Below are 25149 nucleotides of genomic sequence, written 5' to 3'. Positions count from 1 at the left end.
CCGAGGGCCCCCAGAGCTCCGCCTCCTCGTGCTGATCATCTCCACCAAAGGAGTCGAAAAGGGCCGCCGTAATTCGAGCACGAATTCGCCGTTCCTCCGCCACGGCCGCCTGCCTCCGGCGAACTTTCCGGCCGCCTCCATCCTCCTCCGTCCCTTCTGACCGCACCACCAGGCTCCTAGTGAGCTTGTGAACGCCGTAGAAATGCCCGCCCCCTCCCTTGCTTCGATTCTACAACCTCACCGTGGTGTCTGCCGTTTTCCCCGCAGGTGTCGTGGTCCACGCTGTCCCCGGCGACCTCCCAGTGGTGGAGCTTCCTCCGGCGACCTCCCGCACCACCGGCGCCTCTGTTCCTCCGCGCCAAGGGCCAACTCCATGCGCATTGCACGCACGCGCGTCTCAGCCTCGCAGCTGCGTCGCCAGACTGAAGAAATTCTTCAGTTTCGTCAGTTATCAGGAGCAACAACAGCAGAAGGTTCACCACGTAGGCTTCCAACGTGGCGCCGGGCCCCACACGTCATCGTCTTGGGCTAGTTGACCCCTGGGTGAGCAGCTCTCCTCTCAGATCTAGATCCAGACAGTTTGCATCAAGGCCCTGCCTATTTATTTCTCTCAACCCGCGGTCCTCAGTTCTTTCTCTTCTTCCGAAAACCCTCTGCAGGTTACGTCCCAGTCAGCCGCCCAGTCAGCCCTTGGGCCCGCGAGTCAGTGGCTCTGGTTAGCTCTCTCTGGGATGAGAAAAGTGTCTGCTTCTTTTCTATTTTCTGTAAAATGGCAGGAAATGGTTTAATCTTGCAAAATCCATATCTTTCAAACCGTTTATCGAAATGCCAAGTATTTTATATGAAAATTGATCAGAAAAACGTGATGAACATGATTATGCCATCCATGCTTGCTGTTTCCTTATGCATCATATAAATTCGTGATAGTTTGCATTATCACCTAATATGGAACATATGGAATATGTGGGATATTATATATATGTTGTCCCGGTTCCATTTAAGTTTGCGTAGCTCACCCATGCCTTGTGTTGCCATGCTATTCAACACTTAACTTTGAAGGTAGATATGCAACTCCAACTTAATTGGCTTGTCCGGGGTTTCGACTCGGATTAATTTGGATAAGTTGCATTGCACCATCGCTGCCATGCCATGCATATCATCTTGATCATGCTGGTTCTTCTTCGGTAGTACTAAAACTTGCACCCGTTGTATGTCCAGCATTTGCTTCTTCCCGGATAGGATCACGAAGTGGTGGTGTGAGATACGACGAGTTCTCCGACAAGTTCTTCTGCAGCTTTCCACAGGCGAGCCCCCCTTCCCCTATTTTACATTTTGCTCTCCCTCGCACTGCTATCCTTATGTTGCGATTCTTTATCGAGTCACGTGTCCTATTCCACTTGTTTACGATAATAATCCTATATGTATCATTCCTTACCCATAGCCGTTGCTTGATGTTTGAGCCTTGCGAGTCGTAGGCGTATTTAGGTTCTGTTGTTTATCTCGATCTGTTATCGGGATATGTGGGGTTGTTGGGAGGTTATCACATGCTATTATATCAGTTGTTGGAGACACACATACTTTACTTATTTGTTAACAACTAAAATTCTAAGCAGAGGCATCTTTGAGCCCCTTTGCGAAAGCATCGGAACTTTGACTCACTAATGTCCCCTAGGACCCGAGTCCTTGTTATCTGTTCCGAGACTGAGCGCTCTAACCACACGTGGATATGCTTACCGGGTCTCCCCTCGACCACTTCCGGAATCTAAAGCTTTGTCCAGTGGCCACAACTAGTTTGAATGTTTGTTTGTTTCTCCCGGGCGTGCAAGCATGTTTCTTTGTGGTCAGATGATATGATGTTACTTTTGGGGAAGCCGTGAGTGCCTTGTAACCCCGTTGTCTCTTGCATGCTCGTAGGTTGCGGTACGTATTGTTAAGAGGTCATCCTCTAGTGGGCTCTAATCCTCTTAGCCGTAGACGCAAACAGCTAAGTCCGCTTCGGAGCACGGCCGGACTTCGATACGGGTTAACTTAGTTAGGTGGCTTCCTGGACATTGTTGTAGTGAAGGAGAGTGCGAGTCGTGATATCCACCTGTTTTAAGTGGGTTGATCGTGCGTGTGGGCACATTTGGGCACCCCTGCAGGGTTACATCTTATCGGTAAGCCGTGTCCGCGGTTATGGACGACTTGGAGCTGTATGACTTGATCATAGAACAACTTACACCTTTATGTTGATGCTAATAATTTGCTAATAACTTGCATAGTAATATAGCATTATTACAATGGCTACCTAATAAAACTTTTCCACCGTTGAGTGCCTTTTACATTGCCTCTTCGCTTTGTTGAAGGGGATATGTGTAATCGGCTGGGTTATGTTTGTGTACTATTTATCTGTTACCTTATGCGATCTCTTATCTTCTCTGATTAGACGGATGTTGTAGCGTGTCTCTATTGGTTATAGTTTTGCTGCCGCTAAACCTACCATATAGCCCCAGGCGATATATATATATATATACTCGCCCGACGAGCATAGCCATTTCTAGTCTCGCTAAGTACGTGCCGGAGTTCGTTCCTTGGTACTTACTCTCGCCTTTTCTTTTTCTCTTTTGTTCCCTCCCTTTTGTCGGCAACCGATGGCCCGACTTCGGCAGGTACAAGATGACGATGTTAGCAAGGTTACCCTTCCGGCTTGGCTCAGGCGGGGTTATGGACGCCACTGGTTATCTTCAGGACTCTTAGTCCAATTTGTATCTTGTCCGTACTCGGACGTATTCAATCTTCTGTATGATTTGGATCTTTGTATTGTATAACTGTATCTTGACTCGTTGGAGTCGTTGTTGTAATATATGTATCTTGTGGGATCTATTGTAATCCTGTTGTAATGTTACTGCTCGTGTTAATTTCTCTGGCATCACGTGTGTGATTCTTCGCGGGATCTCGGCGGATTTCGGAGGGCGTCTCTGAATCGATATATGCAGATTTCGGCGGGATCGCTGGAATCCTCAGGATACCGGTTCCGGGGCGTCACATTCGTCGTCCTCCGCGTCAGAGAAGCCCCCTAGAAAGATCGTACTTGTTATACCAGAATGAGTGATCCACTCGCTCGGCTAACAGCCTGTCATATCCTTGGGTCTCCGCGAGGGCAGCCTTGATGTTGGTACCCTTCGGAACTCCGCGTGCGATAGCGGCGAAGTCCATAGTAGGGAAATGTCCTTTGCACATGGCCAAGGTGAGCGAGGCGGCTCTGCGGGAAGAAGACGCTTGCCAATCTTTGATGAGATCCGGTACCATCCGCATGAGCTTGGACATCCTGTCAATCACGGTGGTTCCGGCTCTCTTCAAGTTTAAGGACTTGGCAATTCCACGGCAGGCTTTGAAGAGATCGTTGATAGAGTTCCGTGCATCTTCATACGCTTCTGTCCTGCTGGTGGTAGCCTCCTTGGACCATTCGAATCCGAGAGAAGCTGTGAAAAAGAATGATCAGTTCCCTCCGCGACAGAGGCAGAACCAATATGTCCGGAGTACAGCAAGAAGTCCTTACGGAAGATCAACTTGTCAATATTCTCCACCTCCGTCTCGTAAGCTTTTGCCTTGGAGACCAGCGTCTTAATCCGCGTGTTGCTTTTCTTCAGCTTGTCGTTCAGTTCCACAATGGCCTGAGCATGTTTCTCCTCTTGCTCCTTTTTCTCACTTGTTTCTTTTTCGGTGGATTCTTTGAGGAACTCTTGGAGAGAGTCATGCTCGGCTGTAAGCACTTCAAGCTCAGCGGAAAGCTCGTCGACGGAAGGCTTTTTGGTAAGTTGTTCTGAAAGGCGGAAATAGAAGAACACGGTTAGTTCGAAAATATAGTTGCATTGCAGAACCTGGGGCTAAGCCGGAATCATTACCTCCATAGCTCTTGAGGCGGGTCTCCAGGGTCGCAATGGACTTCTGGTTCTCCGCGTCCCTCTTTTGCAGCATTTTGATCTTTGTCTTTTGCTCCAGCACATGGGTGCGTAGATCTTCATGCAGCTTCCGCGTGTTCTGAGAAGCAAGTCAGAGTTAGCCAGAAAATCAACATTCTGGTGGCTGGACGCGAAGCTAAAATCCTTAGTATGGGAAAATTTTGAGTTTCCGCTAAGGTACACAGTTAAAGACATTGGCTCACACATGTTACCCGGAAAATGTATAAACCAACGCTTGGGGGTTTGTGTTACCTGGCGCACATCCTTGTTCTTGGCAAAAAAGACTTTGAGACCGCTCTCAAGTTCGTTCAGCTCTTGTTGCTCCGTGTTCGCAGGTCCCCACACTTTGTCCATCATGCTGGAGATTTCCGCGTGGCGTTGTGAGAGGGGGACTCTCTGCAGGATCGGAAAAAGATGAGGGTGCGTATGGGGCGTGCCAGTTGCGCGACTTAGGAGTAACTTCTTTTCGACATCATCAGCCGGAGCTTCAGCCGAAGTAACATCGGGTCTTTCAGGCGGAGGTGCAGGCGAGGATGCGCCCTTGCCGCAATCGCCTTTGCCGGATTCGGCAGTTGGTTCCTCCGGGAGATCATCAAGGTTGATGACATCCTTGGGATCCGGCTTGGCGGAGGAAGAGACCTTGGGCGAAACCTCTACTTCCGGTGTAACAGGCACAGAAGCCGGAGATGGCTTAGCCTTTTTCTTGGGGTTCTTGGGGAGCTTGCTTCCGGAAGTTTTGCTGCATACAAGTAAAGGCGTAACACTTAGCAAATGCCTGTTAAATAGTAGCAAAGGAATTTTAAACGGAAACCAAGCACTTACGAAGACGTCATAAAAAAACTGGTCGATGTTGGGTTGCGATTGTTTGCTGGTGTCAATCTGCTTGAGGCGCTGCTTTTCCTTCTCCGCCCTCCGGGTAGCCGCGGCACTTCGTGTTTCGCGAGCGCGTTTCGGGGCAGGGCCGGAGGGAGCAGCTCTTTTCTGCTTGGCGGGACCTGAGGTTTCAGGGACCTCCGCGTCGGAAGCGGCCTCGGGGTCGTTGGTTCCGTAGTGAGGGACTCGGAGTAAGGTTCCGAGGTCTTTCTCCTCTAGTTCCTCCAGCTGAGCATGCAAACACTTAGACAAATTTTAGAAAGAGCAGCAAAGGAATTGGTGCTAGGTCAAGATACATACCGCGATCCCGGAGCCATTGGTATGGATATCCATGTTGCACACGTGAATCCGAAGATCACGCGGAATCTTGATCAGAAGCCGGATCCGCTTATCCACCGCGTCAGCAGAGAGGTTGTCCTTGGAGGCGCGCATAAGATCATCGCGCCCCGTGTATTGGAACATCAGGCGGTCCCGATGCTGAAGAGGCTGGATCCGCCTTGTAAACCAGGACATTGTAAGGTCCTTCCCTGACAGGCCGTCCTCCATCAGCTTGCAGATCCGCCTTACTGCGCGAGTCAATTGCGGAGACTCGGAAAGATGTGGGCACTGGGTCTAGGCCGGAGTCTCGCTGGCGGGTCAATTTTTGAAGGCTGGCAACACCCTCGCGCTGGCCGGTTCGGAAACGTCCTTCAGATAGAAGAAGCCTCCGGACCAGTACCGCGCGGATTCGTGGCGGTCGTTGGGAGGATAGACGCGGCCAGGGCGGAGCTTGAACGTAATCGTTCCGCAGGTGGCCAGAGAGGAAGTTTGAGGAACCTTCTCCTTCTTGACGGAGAAGAAGTACTGGAAGAGGGAGAGTTCTGGGGTTACCCGGAGGTGGCCTTCGCACAGCGTCACGTGATTGCTGATGGCCAATATGGTGTTCGGCGAGATGTTGTGCGGCTGTAGCCCGTACGCCTTCAGAATTTCTGAGAAAAAACGCTGGGCGGAAAGAAGAAGCCCCGCTCGACGAGCGCCTTGGTCACCACCATCTCTCCGGCTTCGGGAGCTGGAGTCAACGAACCCGGAATCGTCCGCCAGGACCCAGGCTTCAAGAATCCCTCTGCCTCGAGGTTGCGGAGTTCGGTTTCCGTGGTGGTGCAGGGCCACCTCTTTCCCTTGGCTTCGCTGTCTCGCGCGCGAGCCTTGGATTTTTTGGCGGCTGTCTCCTCCGCCTTTTTTTCCATCTGTTCAGCCCCCGTGGTTTCTTCCGGGTTAGCTGATGGCCTTTCGATGTTCTTGCCGGAATCCTTTGAAGGCTCCAGCTGAAATGGTACGAAGGGAGGAGGGTCGGAAGAGATTGGCGTCGCCATAATTGGCTCAGACGATGGAGGCGGAGTCGAAGAAGACATCTACAAAGGAAAATGCGAGATGACTAAACTTAGCCGGATCCCAACGTCAAACACCCTAGTCATCCCTACCAAGTACGGCCAGAAGACGAAGCTCGGAGGACTTACCGGAATGGAGTCCGCGGTGGTCGGAGTCGCTGGCGGTGAGGTATTTGCTGCGGTGGCTCGCCGGACTTAAGAACACGAAGAACAGCTCGCGGTGGCGTTCAAGCTCCGGCGATCTTCCGGCGGGTTCCGGCGCGCGGAGGAGGAGCTCGGAGGCGGCGCTGGTGAGAGAGGTGAAAAGGGTGCGAATGAGGGGATTAGGGTGGACGGTGGGATATTTATAGACCGCGGGAGGAGATTCGTGCTCCGCATGCTGTGGTCGGAACGCAAGCGTCGCGCCGTTGGATGACTGACACGTGTCCAAAACCCTAAGCGGTGAAAATGGCTAAGGATAAGTTACCACTCAAACTTCCCGAAAATGGCGCCAAGATTGGCGGAACCGTTTGAACTTTTCGAGGTTCCGGGTAAAAGTTTAAAAATTGTCAACCGATATTTCAGCAGGGGAGTAACCCGGAGACACGTTGTAACAATTCTGTCGATGGATGAAGTCCCACGGGATAAAAGCATTTTCCGACTAAAAGTTGGGAAAGAAGATAAGATGAAGTTGGAGTTCTTCAAGTTTCCCCATATTGCCGAGATTGCCGGAAGCCACGAAACTTTAGCAAGGCGGAAACAGGAGGTGAATCTCGGAGAACTCTGGGGGATACTGTTGTGGGTATACTTCATGGGTGTACCATCGACAGTGCCTAGATCCGGCAAGCCCAGGTGGCCCACAGACGGTGATGTGGCATGTGGCCCATCGGGCGGCTCAGTTGCTGTTGATCATGAAGGATGAAGTCCGGCCTAGGATCGGGGAGCCGGATCCTAACCGACCTTCGGAGGATGCCGGATTCGTGAAGGCCCATGAGGAACCCGGATCCAGTACAACGTAGATGGAGGGCGGATCCTTGACGTACACGGCAAGATATTGTACCGTAGCTAGGCAACCTGTAATCTGTCTAGGACTCTCCATGTAAACCTAGATCCGTGCTCCTTTATAAGCCGGATCCTGGGAACCCTAGAGGCACAACCACAACTCATTGTAACAACGCGAAAGCGCCTAGATAATTCCAGACAAGCAGCAGTAGGCCCTGTCTTCGAGCAGGTGTTCTGAAGCTGGGTAAATCGCGTACCACCGTCCCGAGGACTCTCCACCCTATAGCCCCTACTTCTTCTTCCCTCCATGAGGATCCCTCCTCTGGAGTACCGTCGAATATGCAACGACACGTGGGCACCTTTCCCTTTAAAATTCCTTTTACCACAAGTGTTGTTTAGCTGTCTGTCAAAACATACGTGTTTTTAGCTGATGTCTCATGATATTGTAGGATAAATTCTGTCAAATTAGATTTTTCTTATGTGAAATTGAGTAGTTATGAATAAAGTTATAGCACAACTACTGACTCCAATGATGTCCCCGTGGGCACCTTTCCCTTTGAAATTCCTTTTTCCACGAGTGTTGTTTAGCTGCCTTTCAAAATATAGGTGTTTTTAGCTGATGTATAAGGATATTATTGGAAAAATTCTATTAAAGTAGTTTTTTCTTATGTGGAATTGACTAGTTATGAATAAAGTTGTAGCGCAACTAGTGTGCGATAAATCCACATCTACTGAATCCAGTGATCTCCAAAAGGTGTAAAGGTTGATTGATTGTGAATTTACATGATTTGAGTACTTGTTCTACAGAGGGGCATCTCAACTAGTCCAATCTCTGTAACTGAAATTCGAAAGCAAAGCCCAGTGAGACTGAAATTCGAAAGCAAAGCCCACTGAGACCACGTACCAAGCCAACCGAACGCAGCCTCATGCACGGCAGGGAGAACTACTCCATCCACGACCATGACCTAGAGGCCTGTCTCCCCTTGGTTAATCATTGAAAGGATATCTGCCTGGTGAAAAAGATGTTGTATAAGCCTTGTAACTTTTTCTTGATTTCCAAGAGTATATGTATGGATCATGATTATAATGAAGAAGTATCCATGCTGCTTTTATAGTTCTTGTAATTTATTCCATGTAGATTTGAGGGTTCTTGGATAGAGCTCGTTTTTGCGTGATGGGACTTTTGGTGGAAAAGGTGAATATTTCCATTGAGCCCTTAGTGTGTTGTATACTCGTGGCTATAACACTACACTTTTCAAAACTTGTGACAATCATTTAGAGACTTTCATGCAGACATCGTAGAGAAAAAACAGACTGGACTGAATGCTCGTCCTGGATTAGAATGTGATTGGGCCGCAACTAACCGGTTAGGAGCCGCCTCATGGGACGGTCCCACTACTAGTGCAGATTCAAGAGAAATCTAGACATACGATTTTCACGGGGCCAATAATCACATTTATATAAATGTTAGGGACTAGGTCTGACTAGAGATATGTCTAAGACATCGTTATGTTCACCGCCTGGATGGAGTACCAGTAAAAATAAAAGTTATTAAGCCGCCGCAAAGTGCACTACATATTCAGTATTTCATTTACAAACAATATTTCATAAATCTATTTTTTGAGTCCTAGTCCATGAACCCTGGTATTTTGGGAAAATGAAAAACACAATGTGAGGCTTCAAAAAAGATCTACTTTAGGGATGCTTATCTATAAAATTTCTCTACAAAATACGGTGCATCCTGGGCTACACAAAACAACGAATTTGTAGCTCTAAAAAAAAAGGAAAACGCTGCCGATCAGCCGACCGATCACGCGCCTAAAATTGGTTGCTGCTCTCCTATGGATACGCTACCAGCACGTGGATGGGTCCCATGTTCCTTATCCTAAGCCTAGCCACACAAACCTTCCTTCCTCCTCTCATGGACGAAAGCTGCATTGCGTCCGCATGCTTCTTTCTCGACGGCGAGTGTAGATCCTTCCCCGGTGAGCATGTTGCCCAGATCCTCCTCCGGCAACCGCGCCTCCCCTGCTCCTCCGCCTTGCGACCGCACCACGCCAGTCCTCCCCCGTCGAGTGCGTCATCCGGCGACCGCGCCGCGCCAACTCCTTCCCCGACGAGCGTGTCGCCCGGCGACGAGCCGCGCCAGCTCATCCCCCGACGAGCGCGTCGCCCGGCGACCGCGCTGCCCTTGCTCCTCCACCGCGAGCGCGCCGCCCAGCTTCTCCCCCAGCGAGCGCCTCCTGCTCCTCCCGGTAAGTGCGGCCTTTGCTCTCCATCCAGCTGCTCCCCCGGCGAGTGTGCTCTTCGCCTCCTACTACTCGGCAACTGCAACAGCCTAACCACCAGGTAGGCTGTACTACAGTTCTGATGTCGACGCCGGTGATGTAGCCTTGTCGGGAGGTAGTGGTGGAGATGGCCGGTGTGGGGCACGGGTACGATATGTTGTTTTTAGTGTTAATTATTGTTGTAAATATACTGATTATTTGTTGTAAATATATTTTTTGGCATGCAATTTGTTTTTTTTTGTTAGAGTTCTTGCTGGCTATTGTAAACCTCCAAATTATTTGTTGTTTTTGTTCTCAATTAATGTTGTAAATATGTTGTTAATTTATTGTAAATATATTTTTGGTATGGAACTGTTGCTTTAGTGTTGGAATTGTTGTTTTCCTGTTGAAATCTTTGTTGATTATTACTGTGAACACAAATAAAAATTATTGAATTTATTGTTAATTTATTGTTGTAAATACATTGGTGATTTGTTGTAAAGATTTTTTGGCATAGAAAAAATTGCTAGTGCCGAAGCTGTTGCTTTTGTTGAAATCGCAATTGAGTATTGTTGTAAATACCCTATTTTGTGGGATTGCTTTTGTTGTAATCACACAACAGTAGCACATGGTGGTGGGCTCTATCGACCAAAATTCAGCCTACAACGGAGCAGTGCGAAACCAACGTGCAGTGGAAATCAACCTGCAGATGTACAACGGGGCAGCATGAAAGCGACGTGAGGGCAGATGAAAGCGACGTGAGGGCAGAGGTACTGATTGCAGACCGTACGATCTTTATCGAAGGGTAGGAACAACAACCAATTTTTGGATCTTTCATCCGGCGACGACGGTGCTGTTTCAACGCGCGCCCCGCTAGATTCCGGCGATTTTTCTAGAGTAGGCTTTTGGTGTGCAGCTCATCCACACATGCATACACGCATGTGGTTGCGTTTCGTTGTCTTCTCGTACTCTTCAGCTGCATGACATTTTTTAAACCATGCGTGCATGCAGTGTTTAACAACCGATGTTCCATGCACATGTACATCTACTACTTCCTCTTCAGCTCTAAATAATTGTCATGGATTTAGCTGAAATGTAGGCTAAATAGCGTCTAGATTTATTAAACATGCGACACATATTTATGGTCGGAGGGAGTAGTTATCTTTGGAGATATGTACCGACATATATTTACAGGCGACCTAAAATCTTCGATAGCGAGCCCAATCCGCCGAGATCGGTACACCAACACAAGTCTAGAGTTTCACGTATTTTTAGATGTTGCATACGTGCTTTCAAATTGTAATTAACTTGTATGTGTATTGTTGTGAAAGAACACGTAAGTTGTCGCAAGATTTTTCTCAGCGTTTGATAGAAGTTGTGTCTTTCTCAGATTTCTTGATGGTGCGTAAGTGCTTTCCAAAATGTAACAAACTTATATAAATTTTGTTGTCAAAGGAGACATGATATGTTATAATTGTTTTTGTGCGTTTTCTACTTATTGTGATTCCCTCAGATTTTTTGATGTTGTATAAGTGATTTCAAAATAGAACAAAGTTGTACAAATTATGTTGAGAAAGCACACGAGATATTGCAAGATTTTTTTGGTGTTTTCTACAAGTTTGTGTTTCTCCTGAATTTTTTTATGTTGCATAGATGCTTCCAAATTGTAAACAAAATCGTATGCCTTTTGTTGTAAAGCTACTTGCCAGATGTGTATGATTTTCTCGAAGTTTATAACAAGTTCACATATATATTTTCTTGAAATTTTTGTTGTTTTTACTTGATTTTCAAAATGTTGTAAACACATGCTATTTTTGTTATAATAATTTATGATTTTTGTTAAAATGGATGGTAAATTTTGTCGCAAATGAACATTCACAGAAAAATGTTGCTTAACCACCTTTTGTTACATTACTTTTGAAGATTGTTGTGGAACTTTTTTATAACCATGACATGTTTTTGTGAATTAATTGTTACTTTTTGTGAATTAATTGTTACTTAACCACCTTTTCATTGCCGCGGACATATAATTTTTGTACTAATTGTTAAATTTTTTATTGTAACTACTCGTGACTTTTGTTGTAAATCTATATGTAGGAAAAAACTTATTGTTTAACAACATTTTCTTATTCCACAAATTATCAGTGATTTTATTTGGTTTCCTGCTATCGAACTATGGGGGGCAAACCTAGGTATCATCATCTGAATGTGTAGCCTGTGTGTAACAATAGCAATTGAATTTTTTAGTGTAAAGAGGTAGAGAAGTGACAGGTGCATAGAGCTAGCAGCCTAGCACATGATGGGGTTCACCTACGTTGGCCAACACCATGCACGGGTGGCATGCAAACAGTGCCGAAAGCGGGATATCCCGTCTGACACACAACGACTTGTGAAATAGGATAGGCGTACGATGCTGATCCAACGGACAAGAGAGCAACCGATTTTAGACGTCCGAATCCGGCGACCGACGCCTAGCGCGCGCCACCGAGTTGCGCATTCGCGTCTACGCATCATGGGTCGGCCCAATTTAGCTTTAGCGCGTTGCCCCGCTCCGCTGGAGTTCGGCCGACTAATCGTTCGTTCGCTTTTCAATCTATTTTTTGTTTGTAACGCATGGGACAACCATCATGTAAAAAAATAAGTACGGGACTGAGATTCAAATCTAGAAAAGTTCAAATAATGTAAATGTTCAGATTTGAAAATATTTAAATAAATAATTTCAAAATTCGAAAATGTTGAAATCTAAAATTTGTTCAAAATATGAAAAAGTTCAGATTCGACAAATGTTCAAATTCAAAAAGTGTTCAAAATTCGAAAAATGTTCAAATCCTAAAAATGTTCAATAATTTAAAAAGTTCTGATTTTCAAATGTTTAAAATACAAAAATATTTAATACCGGAAAATGTTCAAAATTTGAAAATATTCAAAATTTAGAAACTTCAAATTAGAAAATATTTAAATCCAGAAAATAATAAAAAATAAAAAATGTTCAACATTTGAAAAAAGTTTATATTCAAAAATTATTCAAATCTGAAAAATATTCAGATTTTTAAAATGTTCAGATTTTCAAATATTTAAAAATTGTTCAATAATTAAAAATGTCTAGATTGAAAGGAGAAAATAAAAAGGAGAAAACATAAAAGAAAAAAATAAAAAAAATAAAAAGAGAAAGAGAAGCCGTCAGAACAGTAAAAGTCAACGTGAACCGGAAAACCAGACCGAAGTGAACGAGAACATTCTGGAATCTTCCCAAAACAGGAGAAAAACTGAAACACCAGGATGCTAGTGGGCCGGCCCATTGAGAAACGCTACCGATAGACGGGGTACGCGTAAGCTCGCTAACGTCCGTGTTGAGCGTGAAATAGGGTAATACATTTCGGCCAACTTGTGTTCATTCATACTTCTTTTTTAGAATGTTCGTACATACTACTTGACTAGCAAAAGAAGCCCGTGCGTTGCTACGGGTGGATCTTGGTTAAAAAAAAATTGGGCCATGGAGTTTGCATGACCCCTTAAGTTTCCTTCATTGTAAGTTTGTAACACATGTCAAAATAATGGAAATATAATAGTTGCTACAATTCGACTTTGCATGAATATAAAGCAAATGTACCTAATTATTTAATAAATACATTCAATATTTGTATGACATATGTGCTTCTCTGCACCAATTGGAGTATGTTTTTTAAGTTTTTAAGATGTATAAATGATTATGATGGTGTAAAGTTTTAGCACTCAAAGATTATTTCTAAGAAATGCATAAAGTTGGTATTGATGGTAAAGTACTCCCTCGGTTTTTATTTAGTTTACATTTTAGAATTTGTCAAAATAATAGTTGCAAAGTTTGATAAAAAAATATAAAATAATACAAAATATATAATAACAAATATATACAATATAAAAATACAATTTATAATGATTCTAGTACAATAGATATTGTACTAAAATATTGATATTTTTCGTAAATATTTGATCAAAGTTTATAAAACTTGACTTTGACCAAATTAACCTAGAACGCAAAATAATTCTGAATGGAGAGAGTATATGCAAAACCTAGTGGCACACCTAGTACTATTAATCGCAGCAGATCATGGGGCAGATCATACAATTCAATCAACAGATCACCATATACTATTAACAGATACATAGCTTAATTTTGACTTAAGTTTAATAAATTTGGTAGTACGTGCCACTTAGGGAACGAAGAATGATATATTTTCTATCCAGCGCACAAGCTGAAGCTATCGTTTGGACCTACATCGTTTTCTTCTTTCTCCTCTCCTCCACGATTTTCTGCTCCTGTTTTCTCTCTCTTTGTTCCAATGAAAAAATCAACAGCAAGAATAGAATTTGGCAATATGTATTGGGTTCCAATCTTTGTAGGAAAACACCTGCCTACAGGCGGAGGACACGCTTGATCACATTCTGATGCGATGTCCATATGCGAGGCAGACTTGGTTTGAGTGTCTAGGAGCGGCGGGCCTTAACATTGTTGAGCCGTCGTTCGACAGTACTTTGGAGACCTGGTGGGAGGCGGCGAGGCAGCTGGTGCATAAGAAGGATCGTAGGGGTTTCGACGCTCTAGTCATCCTGACCGCTTGGATGCTTTGGAAGCAAAGAAATGCTAGGGTGTTCAACAACGTTAGGCAACAATGTAATGTACCGCAGCTGGTCAGGATCAAGGATGAGTTTGCCCTGTGGAAGTTGGCGAGGAGAGGAGTTGGAGGACCAATGACGCGAGAGTAGGCCAGAGGGTGAGTGTGTGTGTGCGTGGGTGGAGTCACCGGCTAAGATGTTCGCATCCTAGCTTCGGTTCTTGTACAAAACTTTGCTTTCTTCTATAAAGATCTGGTACGCCATTGGCGTACCCTCGAAAAAAAAAATCTTTGTAGGAAAACGCTAATGATCCCCCGGGGGAACAAATCGAGTCCATCGTCCGCCTCGTGCCACGCACGCAATGTCCTGGCCTTTGTGCGCACGCACATGGGTGGGTCCCGTTGGACTCCGTTCCTTATCTTCTACCTCCCCTCCTCAAACAACTCCATGGAAAAGCTTTCAAGTCTTGCGGGCCTGCCCGTGGCCGCCATGCTTCCCCGACCTACTCTCCTCCAACCGCCGCGCCCTTGTCCGCGCCCACGTTGAGCTCCGCCGGTCGAGCTCTGCCTCTCCTGCGCGCGGAGGCCTCGTCGCCGACGACGCCGCCTCCCCATCGCGGCGAGGGAACAACGGGGATGCTACTTTTGTGTGGCAGCGATGCTACCATGGTGGCGGGCGGTTGCAGCCAGCGGGGGCCGTCCTTACTGCCACTGCCAGCGGCGACCAACCTTGCTACAATAGGCGACGGGTTACTCCGATGGGCAGCCGGCGTTGCTCCGATGAGCGGACTTGCTACTTCTGTTGACCGGTGTTGCTACAGGGCAGCCGGCGGCATGGCCCAGCTTTACCCATCTTTGTATGCAAGATCCGCCACTTCTCCACTAAGATCTGAGCTGTTTCTCTTCCCGAAGTCCAGCACGGGGACATTCTCCAGGAACTGTTTCTCCTTTCTGCTGTGTTGCTTCCTTCCATAGCCAGTGTTCTCTGCTGCCTCCTCTGGTCCTTCCCCAATGTTTAACCTTGGCCGCCTATCCATATCCGTCCATACGTGCAACAGTTAATTAGTCAATCTGCTGCTTGTCCTTTTGAAGACACCTTGCTGATAATACACCTAATTTTTGTGGTATATGAACAGGTGAAAGTTCCTATTAGGAACCGAGGTGGGACTAACAACAAGAATATCTTATGAAAGTAATGCTACGACAAACCAATGCCGATTCCCTTCGCTGGTGAATTGGGCCGTTCGGCCGGCCCACGTCAAATGAAGCGAGCCATCGCACCGCACAGCACGGACGATTCAGATACACTTTTACTGAATCGTTTTTCCTCACGCGGTGGCACGGGTGCGTTATATGTAAATTGGTGGGAGGGTAAAACCGTCCAAATAAAAGTTGGACGAAAATTTTGGCAGAAACCTTAACTCCTTTATTATTAGGTATAGATAGATATGCAGATAAACTCGTACGTTTTGCGCCGGTCTTGGGCCACCCCTATCACGGACGTGAGACCATTCTCCTTGTAATCTCATGTCATCTTGTGTCCGGTCTACTTTAGCTACCTAATGTATTTTTATGTATAATCTAAGTTAGAAGTGCTTGACTCTAAAATCAAACCTATCGCGTAATCGTAAGTCCAACGAAACACGGAGGCTGCGCTTATCCTCCTTTCAGAAAAAAGAAACACGGAGGCATACACTGAGTATAGGCATAGGATTCTGCTGAACTCTGTCATCAAACTTAATAATGTCACATGATCTGCTCCATGGAATGATCTTATGATCCCATCACCAAAATGCTAGTATCACGTTTGAAAAATAACTACTCTCAAGCCCTTATTAATATTTATTGATTGATCAAAAGGGAAATATAATGTAGTAGAAGTACAAATTTATTTTGCGCAGCTAAATGGAAACAATTCCTCACATATCCATAGATATCATACTTGTGATCGATGGCAGCCGTGGTTAAGCTGTTGGGTAGAAGGGTGAGGTGGCGAGGCCACATGTGCCCGTTGACCAGGGCACGTCCTTGGCGAGGTAGACGTATCCCTGGTCACCCCAGTCGTTGCTCCAGGAGTTCTTGGCAATCCAGTACTTGTTCCCCTCGCCGGGCCCCTCGCAGTAGCCGACGATGGTGACGGCATGATTCACTTGCGTCGCATCCGCGGAACAGGGGCCGCGGTAGATACCGCCGGAGTAGAACTGGAACTCAAATCCGCTGGCGTCGATGTACACGGTCACGGGCTGCCTTGCTACGGCGAGGGCCAGCTGGCATTCGTCATTGATCGGCACGGCCTTGAAGCCCTTGACGGATGCTTGGTGGTCGAACAGGAGCTTGTCCATGTCGCACTTTCCATTGACTCCGCTGTACGGGTACTTCTCCTCCGACGTGATCCCGCCGCGTGCGGCCACGAGAGACAGGGCGGTGTCCGAGCGGCCGCCGCTGCAGCCACCGCTCCCGGTGTCGCAGTCCACGAGCACCTGCTCCGACAGTGACACCAGCTCCCCGGTCCTGATCTTGTTCATGCCTTCGATCGCCGCCACGGCCGCGAATGCCCAGCATGACGCTGCCATTTCAGTTGAGAAACATGCACACGAAAAGAGTAGTTCAGCAAACATGACAGCATATATATGGCGGTGCAAAAAGGAATTAGCTATAGCTGGACTTACAGCAAGTGCCTTGAAACTTGACGCCGGTGACAGCGCCGCTGGAGCGCCAGTCCACGCAGCACGGCTTCCAGGAGTCAAGGGGGAGGGGAGTGGGCGACGCGGGTTGGAAGTTGGTGTTGTTAAAACCCGTGAACTGCTCGACGACTTCACTGGGGGTGAGGTCGCCGAACCTGTTCATGCTGGCCTTGACGGTGGTGATGGTCTGCGGCCTGGCCCTGCCGACGACGACGTTGGTGCTTGTCTGGGCGGCGAAAGCGCCGATGGCGTTGGTGTTCTGCTTGAAGATTTGGAACCGCTTCTCCTCCTCCTCATGGCATGAGTAGTGCTTCGAGTACTTGGTCGTCCACTTGGAGAACCTGTCCCTCACCTCGGACTCCGGCAGCTCAAAAGGCGGCTGCTGTGGCGGGTTCGCCGCTATCAGCGATGCCTGCACAAGGCTGGTGAGACACACGAGTAGGACAAGACAAGGGGTGCAAGAAGCCATGTTGATTAGCTTAGACTGTATGCTTATCTGAAAAACATGCACCCGAGCTAATGTTTATATAGGCGCCTTGGTCCACGCATACATTAGTTAGCGTGTCGCTGTGGGCTGGTGGCTCACGAGTTGTCGTGTGTGCATGCATGATCCCTATAATGACTATATTTGGAATTGTCTCGGTCATAGTTGTTTTTTTTTTTCGAAACACAGTACAATCAAAGACGCTCACACACTCACCCCTATGAACGCAAGCACGCACACCTTATCTCTATGAACACCTCCAAGATACTGCATCGAAGAACTGATCCGACAGGTCTTGATATTGACGAAGTCACCACAGGCGCCTCGCTGTCGACGGAAACGTCGCCTCCTACTAAAGAATATTCCGCCCTTATGAGACACCAAAGTGTCAAATCTAAGATTTGAACTCTGGTGCGCTGGGGGTGCCACTGCCCTCCTAATCATCCAACCACAGGTTGGTTCTCTCTGTCATAGTTGTTAGAACTTTGAAAAGAGACTTGCCTCCGATTGGCTTGCTATCGTAACAAGGTTATGCATGGCCGGCTGCATATGTAACACAGTAAGTTCATGTATTGGTTATTGAATATCATATTTGATCAAATTGGTTCATCGATGGAACTGACTCGTTAAGTTGACAAAGTGAGACTTGGTCAAGTCACTATTAGTATCTGCATGCATTCAAATAATTACAACACGTGAGTTTTACAGATTGTTGTTAAGACAAATTAAAGGCATAGACCTGATTTATATATTAAAAAAATAATAACAATAATAATATAGACAAAAGGCATAGACCTGATTTCTTTAAAAAACCAGTGTTATTGTTAGAACTTTTAAAAGAGACTTGCCTCAGATTGGCTTGTTATCGTAACAAGCTTACACAAGTACTGCATACCAAGTACACGAGAGATGAATCTAGAACAACAACTCCCATCCGGGTCATCCGCACGGGCGACTTCGGGGGCTCCACGATCTCCTTGTCGAGCGCCCTCTGACCCCACCCTCTCCCATCCATTGCCGCCGCTGGTGCCGCAGTGGTGGCGGCGCTAGCCTGTCAAATTTGGGTGGGAGCGGAGGCGCATCCCGGCGGCCCATCCCTTCGCGCTGAGCGACGGCAGTTTCGGGGCGCAAGGAGTAGCTCTTATCTGAGCGCGCGCTAGCGCTGATGCAGCGGGGCGAGGCGGCGGGCCAACCATGACGACGATGTGGAACGTCTAGGCGCGATAGCGTGCGAGAGCCGGCGAGGCCCACACGGGCCCATTCTAGGCTGGCACGCGGTGCAGCTTCTTGGCCTGCTCTGCGTCTGGCGACCACGAGCTTCTCCTCTTCAGCATCCTGATGGCTCGCCTCCTCCTCGGCATGCCGGATGGTGGTGTGGTGGCTTCTAGCGCGACTTTGAATAAAGGTGGTTGTCCTATGGTTCCAACTCACGCCAAGATGATAATCTACCAGATGCGAGTTCCCAAATCTGGCTGGAATGTCGTGTTCCGAAAAGCTCCACCGGTGAACTCTATTGGGTGATTTATGTTTGAAGATTGCTGGATCAGGTGTGATTCGATTGGGCGCGCCTGTGTTTTTTTCTGACCGTTTGGTTTAATAGAAAGCGCTGAGAAGCTCTGCTGGTTGTTACTATTGTGGATCATGCTTTGTCGTTCCATGTTGAAGTCAGCCGGTGGGAAATGTCTCATTAAGGTCGAGATCTAGGACTAGCTATGGTGGTTTCAGTTTTTGTCATGACAACGAATTGTCTTGATGTTTTGTGACATGGAGCAGCGACATCGTGAGTTGGGGCGTCAGAACATGAGAAGTTCACAATCTTAACTCTCAGCGTGAAAATCCAAGCTAGGTCGAGCGTTTGGTTGTTCCTGACAATGACCTTGTTAAATGCATTTTTTATGAGCGAAGACTTCTCCATGGTGAAAATTTAAGATTTTTGATCAGATGACAACGACGCTTGTGCATTGTTTCTTTTGGGAGGAACAGATATCCCTACTCAAGTTTTTGTTCATTTGTAATAGCAAGCTTAAAACTGTCATTTGCCCGTACTTAGCATAAGATGTTTTCTTCATTAGCACATTTTGCACCCCTCTTGATATTTATCCCGGGTCTGCCTCTGATTGGCCTGTTATCCTAACAAGCTTATAGATTGACCACATATGTACTCTCTCACATGTACTCTCACAGTTTATTAGACGTGCGTGTACCCCTAGGTCGCAAATTTGATCAAATTAGTATTAGTTATATATTATAAAAATTATATCATTAGAAAATTTAGATATTCTATTTTCTAATGATATAATTTTTGCATTATATAATTTAAATTATGTAGGTTAAATTGGTGATCTAGGGATACGTGAAAGACTAGTAAACTGAGACGGAGGAAGTAATACAGTACTCCTTCTAAATAGTCTGCATTCTAGCGTTCAAATTTATCCTGAAATAATTTACATTCTAGCCTTTAGTCAACAACAACATTCAAAATAAAGTGGTTTTGTTGTTTTCTTTATTGGACGCTGTTGTTTTTTAATGTAGTGTGAATTTGTTGTTCACAATAGTATTAATAAATATAGCACTAGTCTGTTTAATTTTTTCAAAAATGTATACTAAATATGAATAGAAGGAGTAAGTTCATAAACTAGTTATTGAATATCTTATTTGATCAAATTGGTTCTTCGATGGAAATGACTCATTAAGTTGACAAAGTGAGACTTTCCCTAGTTATTATTAGTATTTTTTTTAAATGGGAGCATAGCCCCAGCCTCTGCATCGAAAGAATACACACAATTTATCTTTATTAGATTATTCACAAAGCATTACAAGGAAGATACAAAGATCAACTTGAAGCCACATCTCTAGCGACAACTCGCTATACCTACAAGAGTGATGAAGGGGGTGACCATGAACAGGGCTAGTACCCTGACAATACACCAACACACATAATCTAAAACCGAAAGCCTTCCCAAGCCAACCATTGGCAGGTGAGAAGCACAACCAGTCAAGCAGACTCTCAGCACACGCCATTGCACACGCCGCAGAAAGCCTTCCCAAGCCAACCATTGCACGCCGTCTTCCTCGAACCCATCTCTAAGAGGGATCACCGCATTGACCTTGTCAGGCCTGCCATCGATGCCGCCATGGCGCCATATGAGACCACCATCCTGCGCATGTCCATCACACTGCGTCCGTCTCCGAGACACCACTGCATCATGCCGCCGAGAATCGACGACGCCGACGCAGCAAAAGCACACCGCTCCACCTCAGCCCCTCTCACATCCGTTGTCTGATTCAAAAACGATGCCCCCAACAAGTAGACCTGTGTTGCACGCCACCATCGTCCGATCCGGGAGACCCGGGTATAGGGTTTCCTCTGGAGTAGCCCAGGTGGAAAAACACAGAATGCAGAGACAATGCCTTAAACAAGGTAACGACGAACATACACCGCCATCGTACGCCACGAGCGAAGTCGGGCCCGGCTTTCACTGGCAGCTATGGCTCGCCATCGGGAACTAGACGACGGATCGCGAGATCCGCCAAAGCTAGCCACGAAACTAGCCGATCTCCTGCGGCGAAAGAGCAGACCACCACCGCCTAAAGTATATGCTCCAGGCACCCTCGTGAAGCGAAAGGAAACACAAACGAGGACCGCACGCCTCTGCCCGTAGGAGACTGATGACGCGTGAAGCGCACGTCCGTTGGGAACCCCAAGAGGAAGGTGTGATGCGTACAGCAGCAAGTTTTCCCTCAGTCAGAAACCAAGGTTATCGAACCAGTAGGAGATGAAGGCCACGTGAAGGTTGTTGGTGAAGGAGTGTAGTGCGGCGCAGCACCAGTGATTCCGGCGCTAACGTGGAACCTGCACAACACAATCAAAATACTTTGCCCCAACTTAACAGTGAGGTTGTCAATCTCACCGGCTTGCTGTAAACAAAGGATTAAACGTATGGTGTGGAGAATGATGTTTGTTTGCGAAGAACAACAGAGAACAGAGATTGCAGTAGATTGTATTTCAGATGTAAAAGAATTGACCGGGGTCCACAGTTCACTAGTGGTGTCTCTCCAATAAGATAAATGGCATGTTGGGTGAACAAATTACAGTTGGGCAATTGACAAATAGAGAGAGCATAACAATGCACATACATATCATGATGACTACTATGAGTTTTACTTAGGGCATTACGACAAATAACATAGACCGCTATCCAGCATGCATCTATGCCTAAAAAGTCCACCTTCGGGTTAGCATCCGCACCCCTTCCAGTATTAAGTTGCAAACAACAAACAATTGCATTAAGTACTGTGCGTAATGTAAACAATACAAATATCCTTAGACAAAGCATTGTTGTTTTATCCCTAGTGTCAACAGCACATCCATACCTTAGAACTTTCTCGTCATCGTCCCGGATTCAATGGAGGCATGAACCCACTATCGAGCATAAATACTCCCTCTTGGAGTCGAAGTATCAACTTGGCCAGAGCCTCTACTAGCAACGGAGAGCATGCAAGATCATAAACAACACATATATGATAGATCAATTAATCAACTTGACATAGTATTTCATATTCATCGGATCCCAACAAACACAACATGTAGCATTACAAATACATGATCTTGATCATGATAGGCAGCTCACAAGATATAAACATGATAGCACAAGAGGAGAAGACAACCATCTAGCTACTGCTATGGACCCATAGTCCAAGGATGAACTACTCACGCATCAATCCGGAGGCGGGCATGATGATGTAGAGTCCTCCGGTGATGATTCCCCTCTCCGGCAGGGTGCCGGAGGCGATCTCCTGAATCCCCCGAGATGGGATTGGCGGCGGCGGCGCCACAGTATGTTTTCTCGTATCGTGGCTCTCGGTAATAGGGTTTTCGCGACGGAGAGAATAAATAGGCGAAGGGGCAGAGTCGGGGGACGCTCGAGGAGCCCACCCCATAGGGCGGCGCGGCCAGGGGTGGGGCCGCGCCCCCTAGGTTGTGGCCGCCTCGTCGCCATGATACGTCTCAAACATATCTATAATTTCTTATGTTCCATGCTAGTTTTATGATAATACTCACATGTTTTATATACACTTTATATCATTTATATGCATTTTCCGGCACTAACCTATTAACGAGATGCCGAAGCGCCAGTTCCTGTTTTGTGCTGTTTTTGGTTTCAGAAATCTTACACAGGAAATATTCTCGGAATTGGACGAAACGAACGCCCAGGGTCTTATTTTTCCACAGAGCTTCGATACGTCTCCGACGTATCGATAATTTCTTATGTTCCATGTCATATTATTGATGATACCTACATGTTTTATGCACACTTTATGTCATATTCGTGCATTTTCTGGAACTAACCTATTAACAAGATGCCGAAGAGCCGCTTGTTGTTTTCTCGCTGTTTTTGGTTTCAGAAATCCTAGTAACGAAATATTCTCGGAATTGGACGAAATCAAGACCCAGGGTCCTATTTTGCCACGAAGCTTCCGGAAGACCGAAGAGGAGTCGAAGTGGGGCCACGAGGGGCCGCCACCATAGGGCGGCGCGGCCCGGGTCCCGGCCGCGCCGACCTGTGGTGTGGGGCCCTCGTGTGGCCCCCACTTTGCCCTTCCGCCTACTTAAAGCCTCCATCGCGAAACCCCGATGCGAAGAACCACGATACGGAAAACCTTCCGGAGACGCCGCCGCCGCCAATCCCATCTCGGGGGATTCCGGAGATCTCCTCCGGCACCCTGCCGGAGAGGGGATTCATCTCCCGGAGGACTCTACACCGCCATGGTCGCCTCCGGAGTGATGAGTGAGTAGTTCACCCCTGGACTATGGGTCCATAGCAGTAGCTAGATGGTTGTCTTCTCCTCATTGTGCTTCATTGTTGGATCTTGTGAGCTGCCTAACATGATCAAGATCATCTATCTGTAATACTCTATGTTGTGTTTGTCGGAATCCGATGGATAGAGAATACCATGTTATGTTAATTATCAAGTTATTACATATGTGTTGTTTATGATCTTGCATGCTCTCCGTTATTAGTAGAGGCTCTGGCCAAGTTTTTGCTCTTAACTCCAAGAGGGAGTATTTATGCTCGATAGTGGGTTCATGCTCGCATTGACACCGGGACGAGTGACAGAAAGTTCTAAGGTTGTGTTGTGTCTGTTGCCACTAGGGATAAAACATTGATGCTATGTCTAAGGATGTAGTTATTGATTACATTACGCACCATACTTAATGCAATTGTATGTTGCTTTGCAACTTAATACTGGAAGGGGTTCGGATGATAACCTGAAGGTGGACTTTTTAGGCATAGATACAGTTGGATGACGGTCTATGTACTTTGTCGTAATGCCCAATTAAATCTCACTGTACTTATCATGACATGTATGTGCATTGTTATGCCCTCTCTATTTGTCAATTGCCCGACTGTAATTTGTTCACCCAACATGCTTTTATCTTATGGGAGAGACACCTCTAGTGAACTGTGGACCCCGGTCCATTCTTTAATACTCGAAATACAAATCTGCTGCAATACTTGTTTTTACTTGTTTTCTCTCGCAAACAATCATCTTCCACACAATACGGTCAATCCTTTGTTACGAGCAAGCCGGTGAGATTGACAACCTCACTCGTTTCGTTGGGGCAAAGTACTTTGGATTGTGTTGTGCAGGTTCCACGTTGGCGCCGGAATCTCCGGTGTTGCGCCGCACTACATCCCGCCGCCATCAACCTTCAACGTGCTTCTTGGCTCCTCCTGGTTCGATAAACCTTGGTTTCTTTCTGAGGGAAAACTTGCTGCTGTGCGCATCATACCTTCCTCTTGGGGTTCCCAACGAACGTGTGAAATACACGCCATCAATCTCTTTACTTTTTTTTGTCTTGCTTTATTTTATTTACTACTTTGTTTGCTGCATTATATCAAAACACAAAAAAATTAGTTGCTAGCTTTACTTTATTTACTGTCTTGCACTCTATATCAAAAACACAAAAAAATTAGTTTACTTGCATTTATTTTATCTAGTTTGTTTTATTTACTACTGCTAAAATGGCCACCCCTGAAAATACTAAGTTGTGTGACTTCACAACCACAAATAATAATGATTTCCTATGCACACCTATTGCTCCACCTGCTACTACAGCAGAATTCTTTGAAATTAAACCTGCTTTACTGAACCTTGTTATGCGAGAGCAATTTTCTGGTGTTAGTTTTGATGATGCTGCTGCCCATCTCAATATTTTTGTTGAACTATGTGAAATACAAAAGTATAAAGATGTATATGGTGATATTATTAAATTGAAATTGTTTCCTTTCTCATTAAGAGGAAGAGCTAAAGATTGGTTGCTATCTCTGCCTAAGAATAGTATTGATTCATGGACTAAATGCAAGGATGCTTTTATTAGTAGATAGTATCCCCCTGCTAAAATTATATCTCTGAGGAGTAGCATAATGAATTTTAAACAATTGGATAATGAACATGTTGCTCAAGCTTGGGAAAGAATGAAATCTTTGGTTAAAAATTGCCCAACCCATGGATCGACTACTTGGATGATCATCCAAACCTTCTATGCAGGACTAAATTTTTCTTCGCGGAATTTATTGGATTCAGCTGCTGGAGGTACCTTTATGTCCATCACTCTTGGTGAAGCAACAAAGCTCCTTGATAATATGATGGTTAATTACTCTGAATGGCACACGGAAAGAGCTCCACAAGGTAAGAAGGTAAATTATGTTGAAGAATCCTCTTCCTTGAATGATAAGGTTGATGCTATTATGTCTATGCTTGTGAATGATAGGACTAATGTTGATCCTAATAATGTTCCGTTAGCTTCATTGGTTGCCCAAGAAGAACATGTTGATGTAAACTTCATTAAAAATAATAATTTCAACAACAATGCTTATCGGAACAATTCTAGTAATAACTATAGGCCATATCCTTATAATAATGGTAACGGTTAAGCTAATTCTTATGGGAATTC

The 25149-nt window shown here is 46.0% G+C and overlaps 1 protein-coding gene across 1 annotated transcript; it reads right to left on the bottom strand.

The window, feature by feature from the left end:
- Positions 1 to 15944: 15944 nt before the first annotated feature.
- Positions 15945 to 17184, bottom strand: LOC124658810 (ervatamin-B-like). Its single transcript, XM_047196829.1, has 2 exons — positions 16691 to 17184; positions 15945 to 16587 (listed from the first exon to the last, which is right to left on the bottom strand). The coding sequence occupies exons 1-2, from the start codon at positions 17172 to 17174 to the stop codon at positions 15986 to 15988; spliced, it is 1086 nt and encodes a 361-aa protein (XP_047052785.1). The 5' UTR covers positions 17175 to 17184; the 3' UTR covers positions 15945 to 15985.
- Between the last annotated feature and the right edge of the window lie 7965 nt (positions 17185 to 25149).

This window comes from Lolium rigidum, chromosome 6, assembly GCF_022539505.1.
Source record: "Lolium rigidum isolate FL_2022 chromosome 6, APGP_CSIRO_Lrig_0.1, whole genome shotgun sequence".
Taxonomy (NCBI): Eukaryota; Viridiplantae; Streptophyta; class Magnoliopsida; order Poales; family Poaceae; genus Lolium; species Lolium rigidum.
This window is presented reverse-complemented; position numbering and strand designations above follow the sequence as displayed.

Excerpts from the sequence above, each read along its gene's own strand:
- LOC124658810 (XM_047196829.1), bottom strand. The coding sequence starts at position 17,174 with ATGGCTTCTTGCACCCCTTGTCTTGTCCTACTCGTGTGTCTCACCAGC. Across the intron at positions 16,588-16,690 it reads CAAGTTTCAAGGCACTTGCT|CGTCATGCTGGGCATTCGCG; the intron begins GTAAGTCCAGCT and ends CTGAAATGGCAG.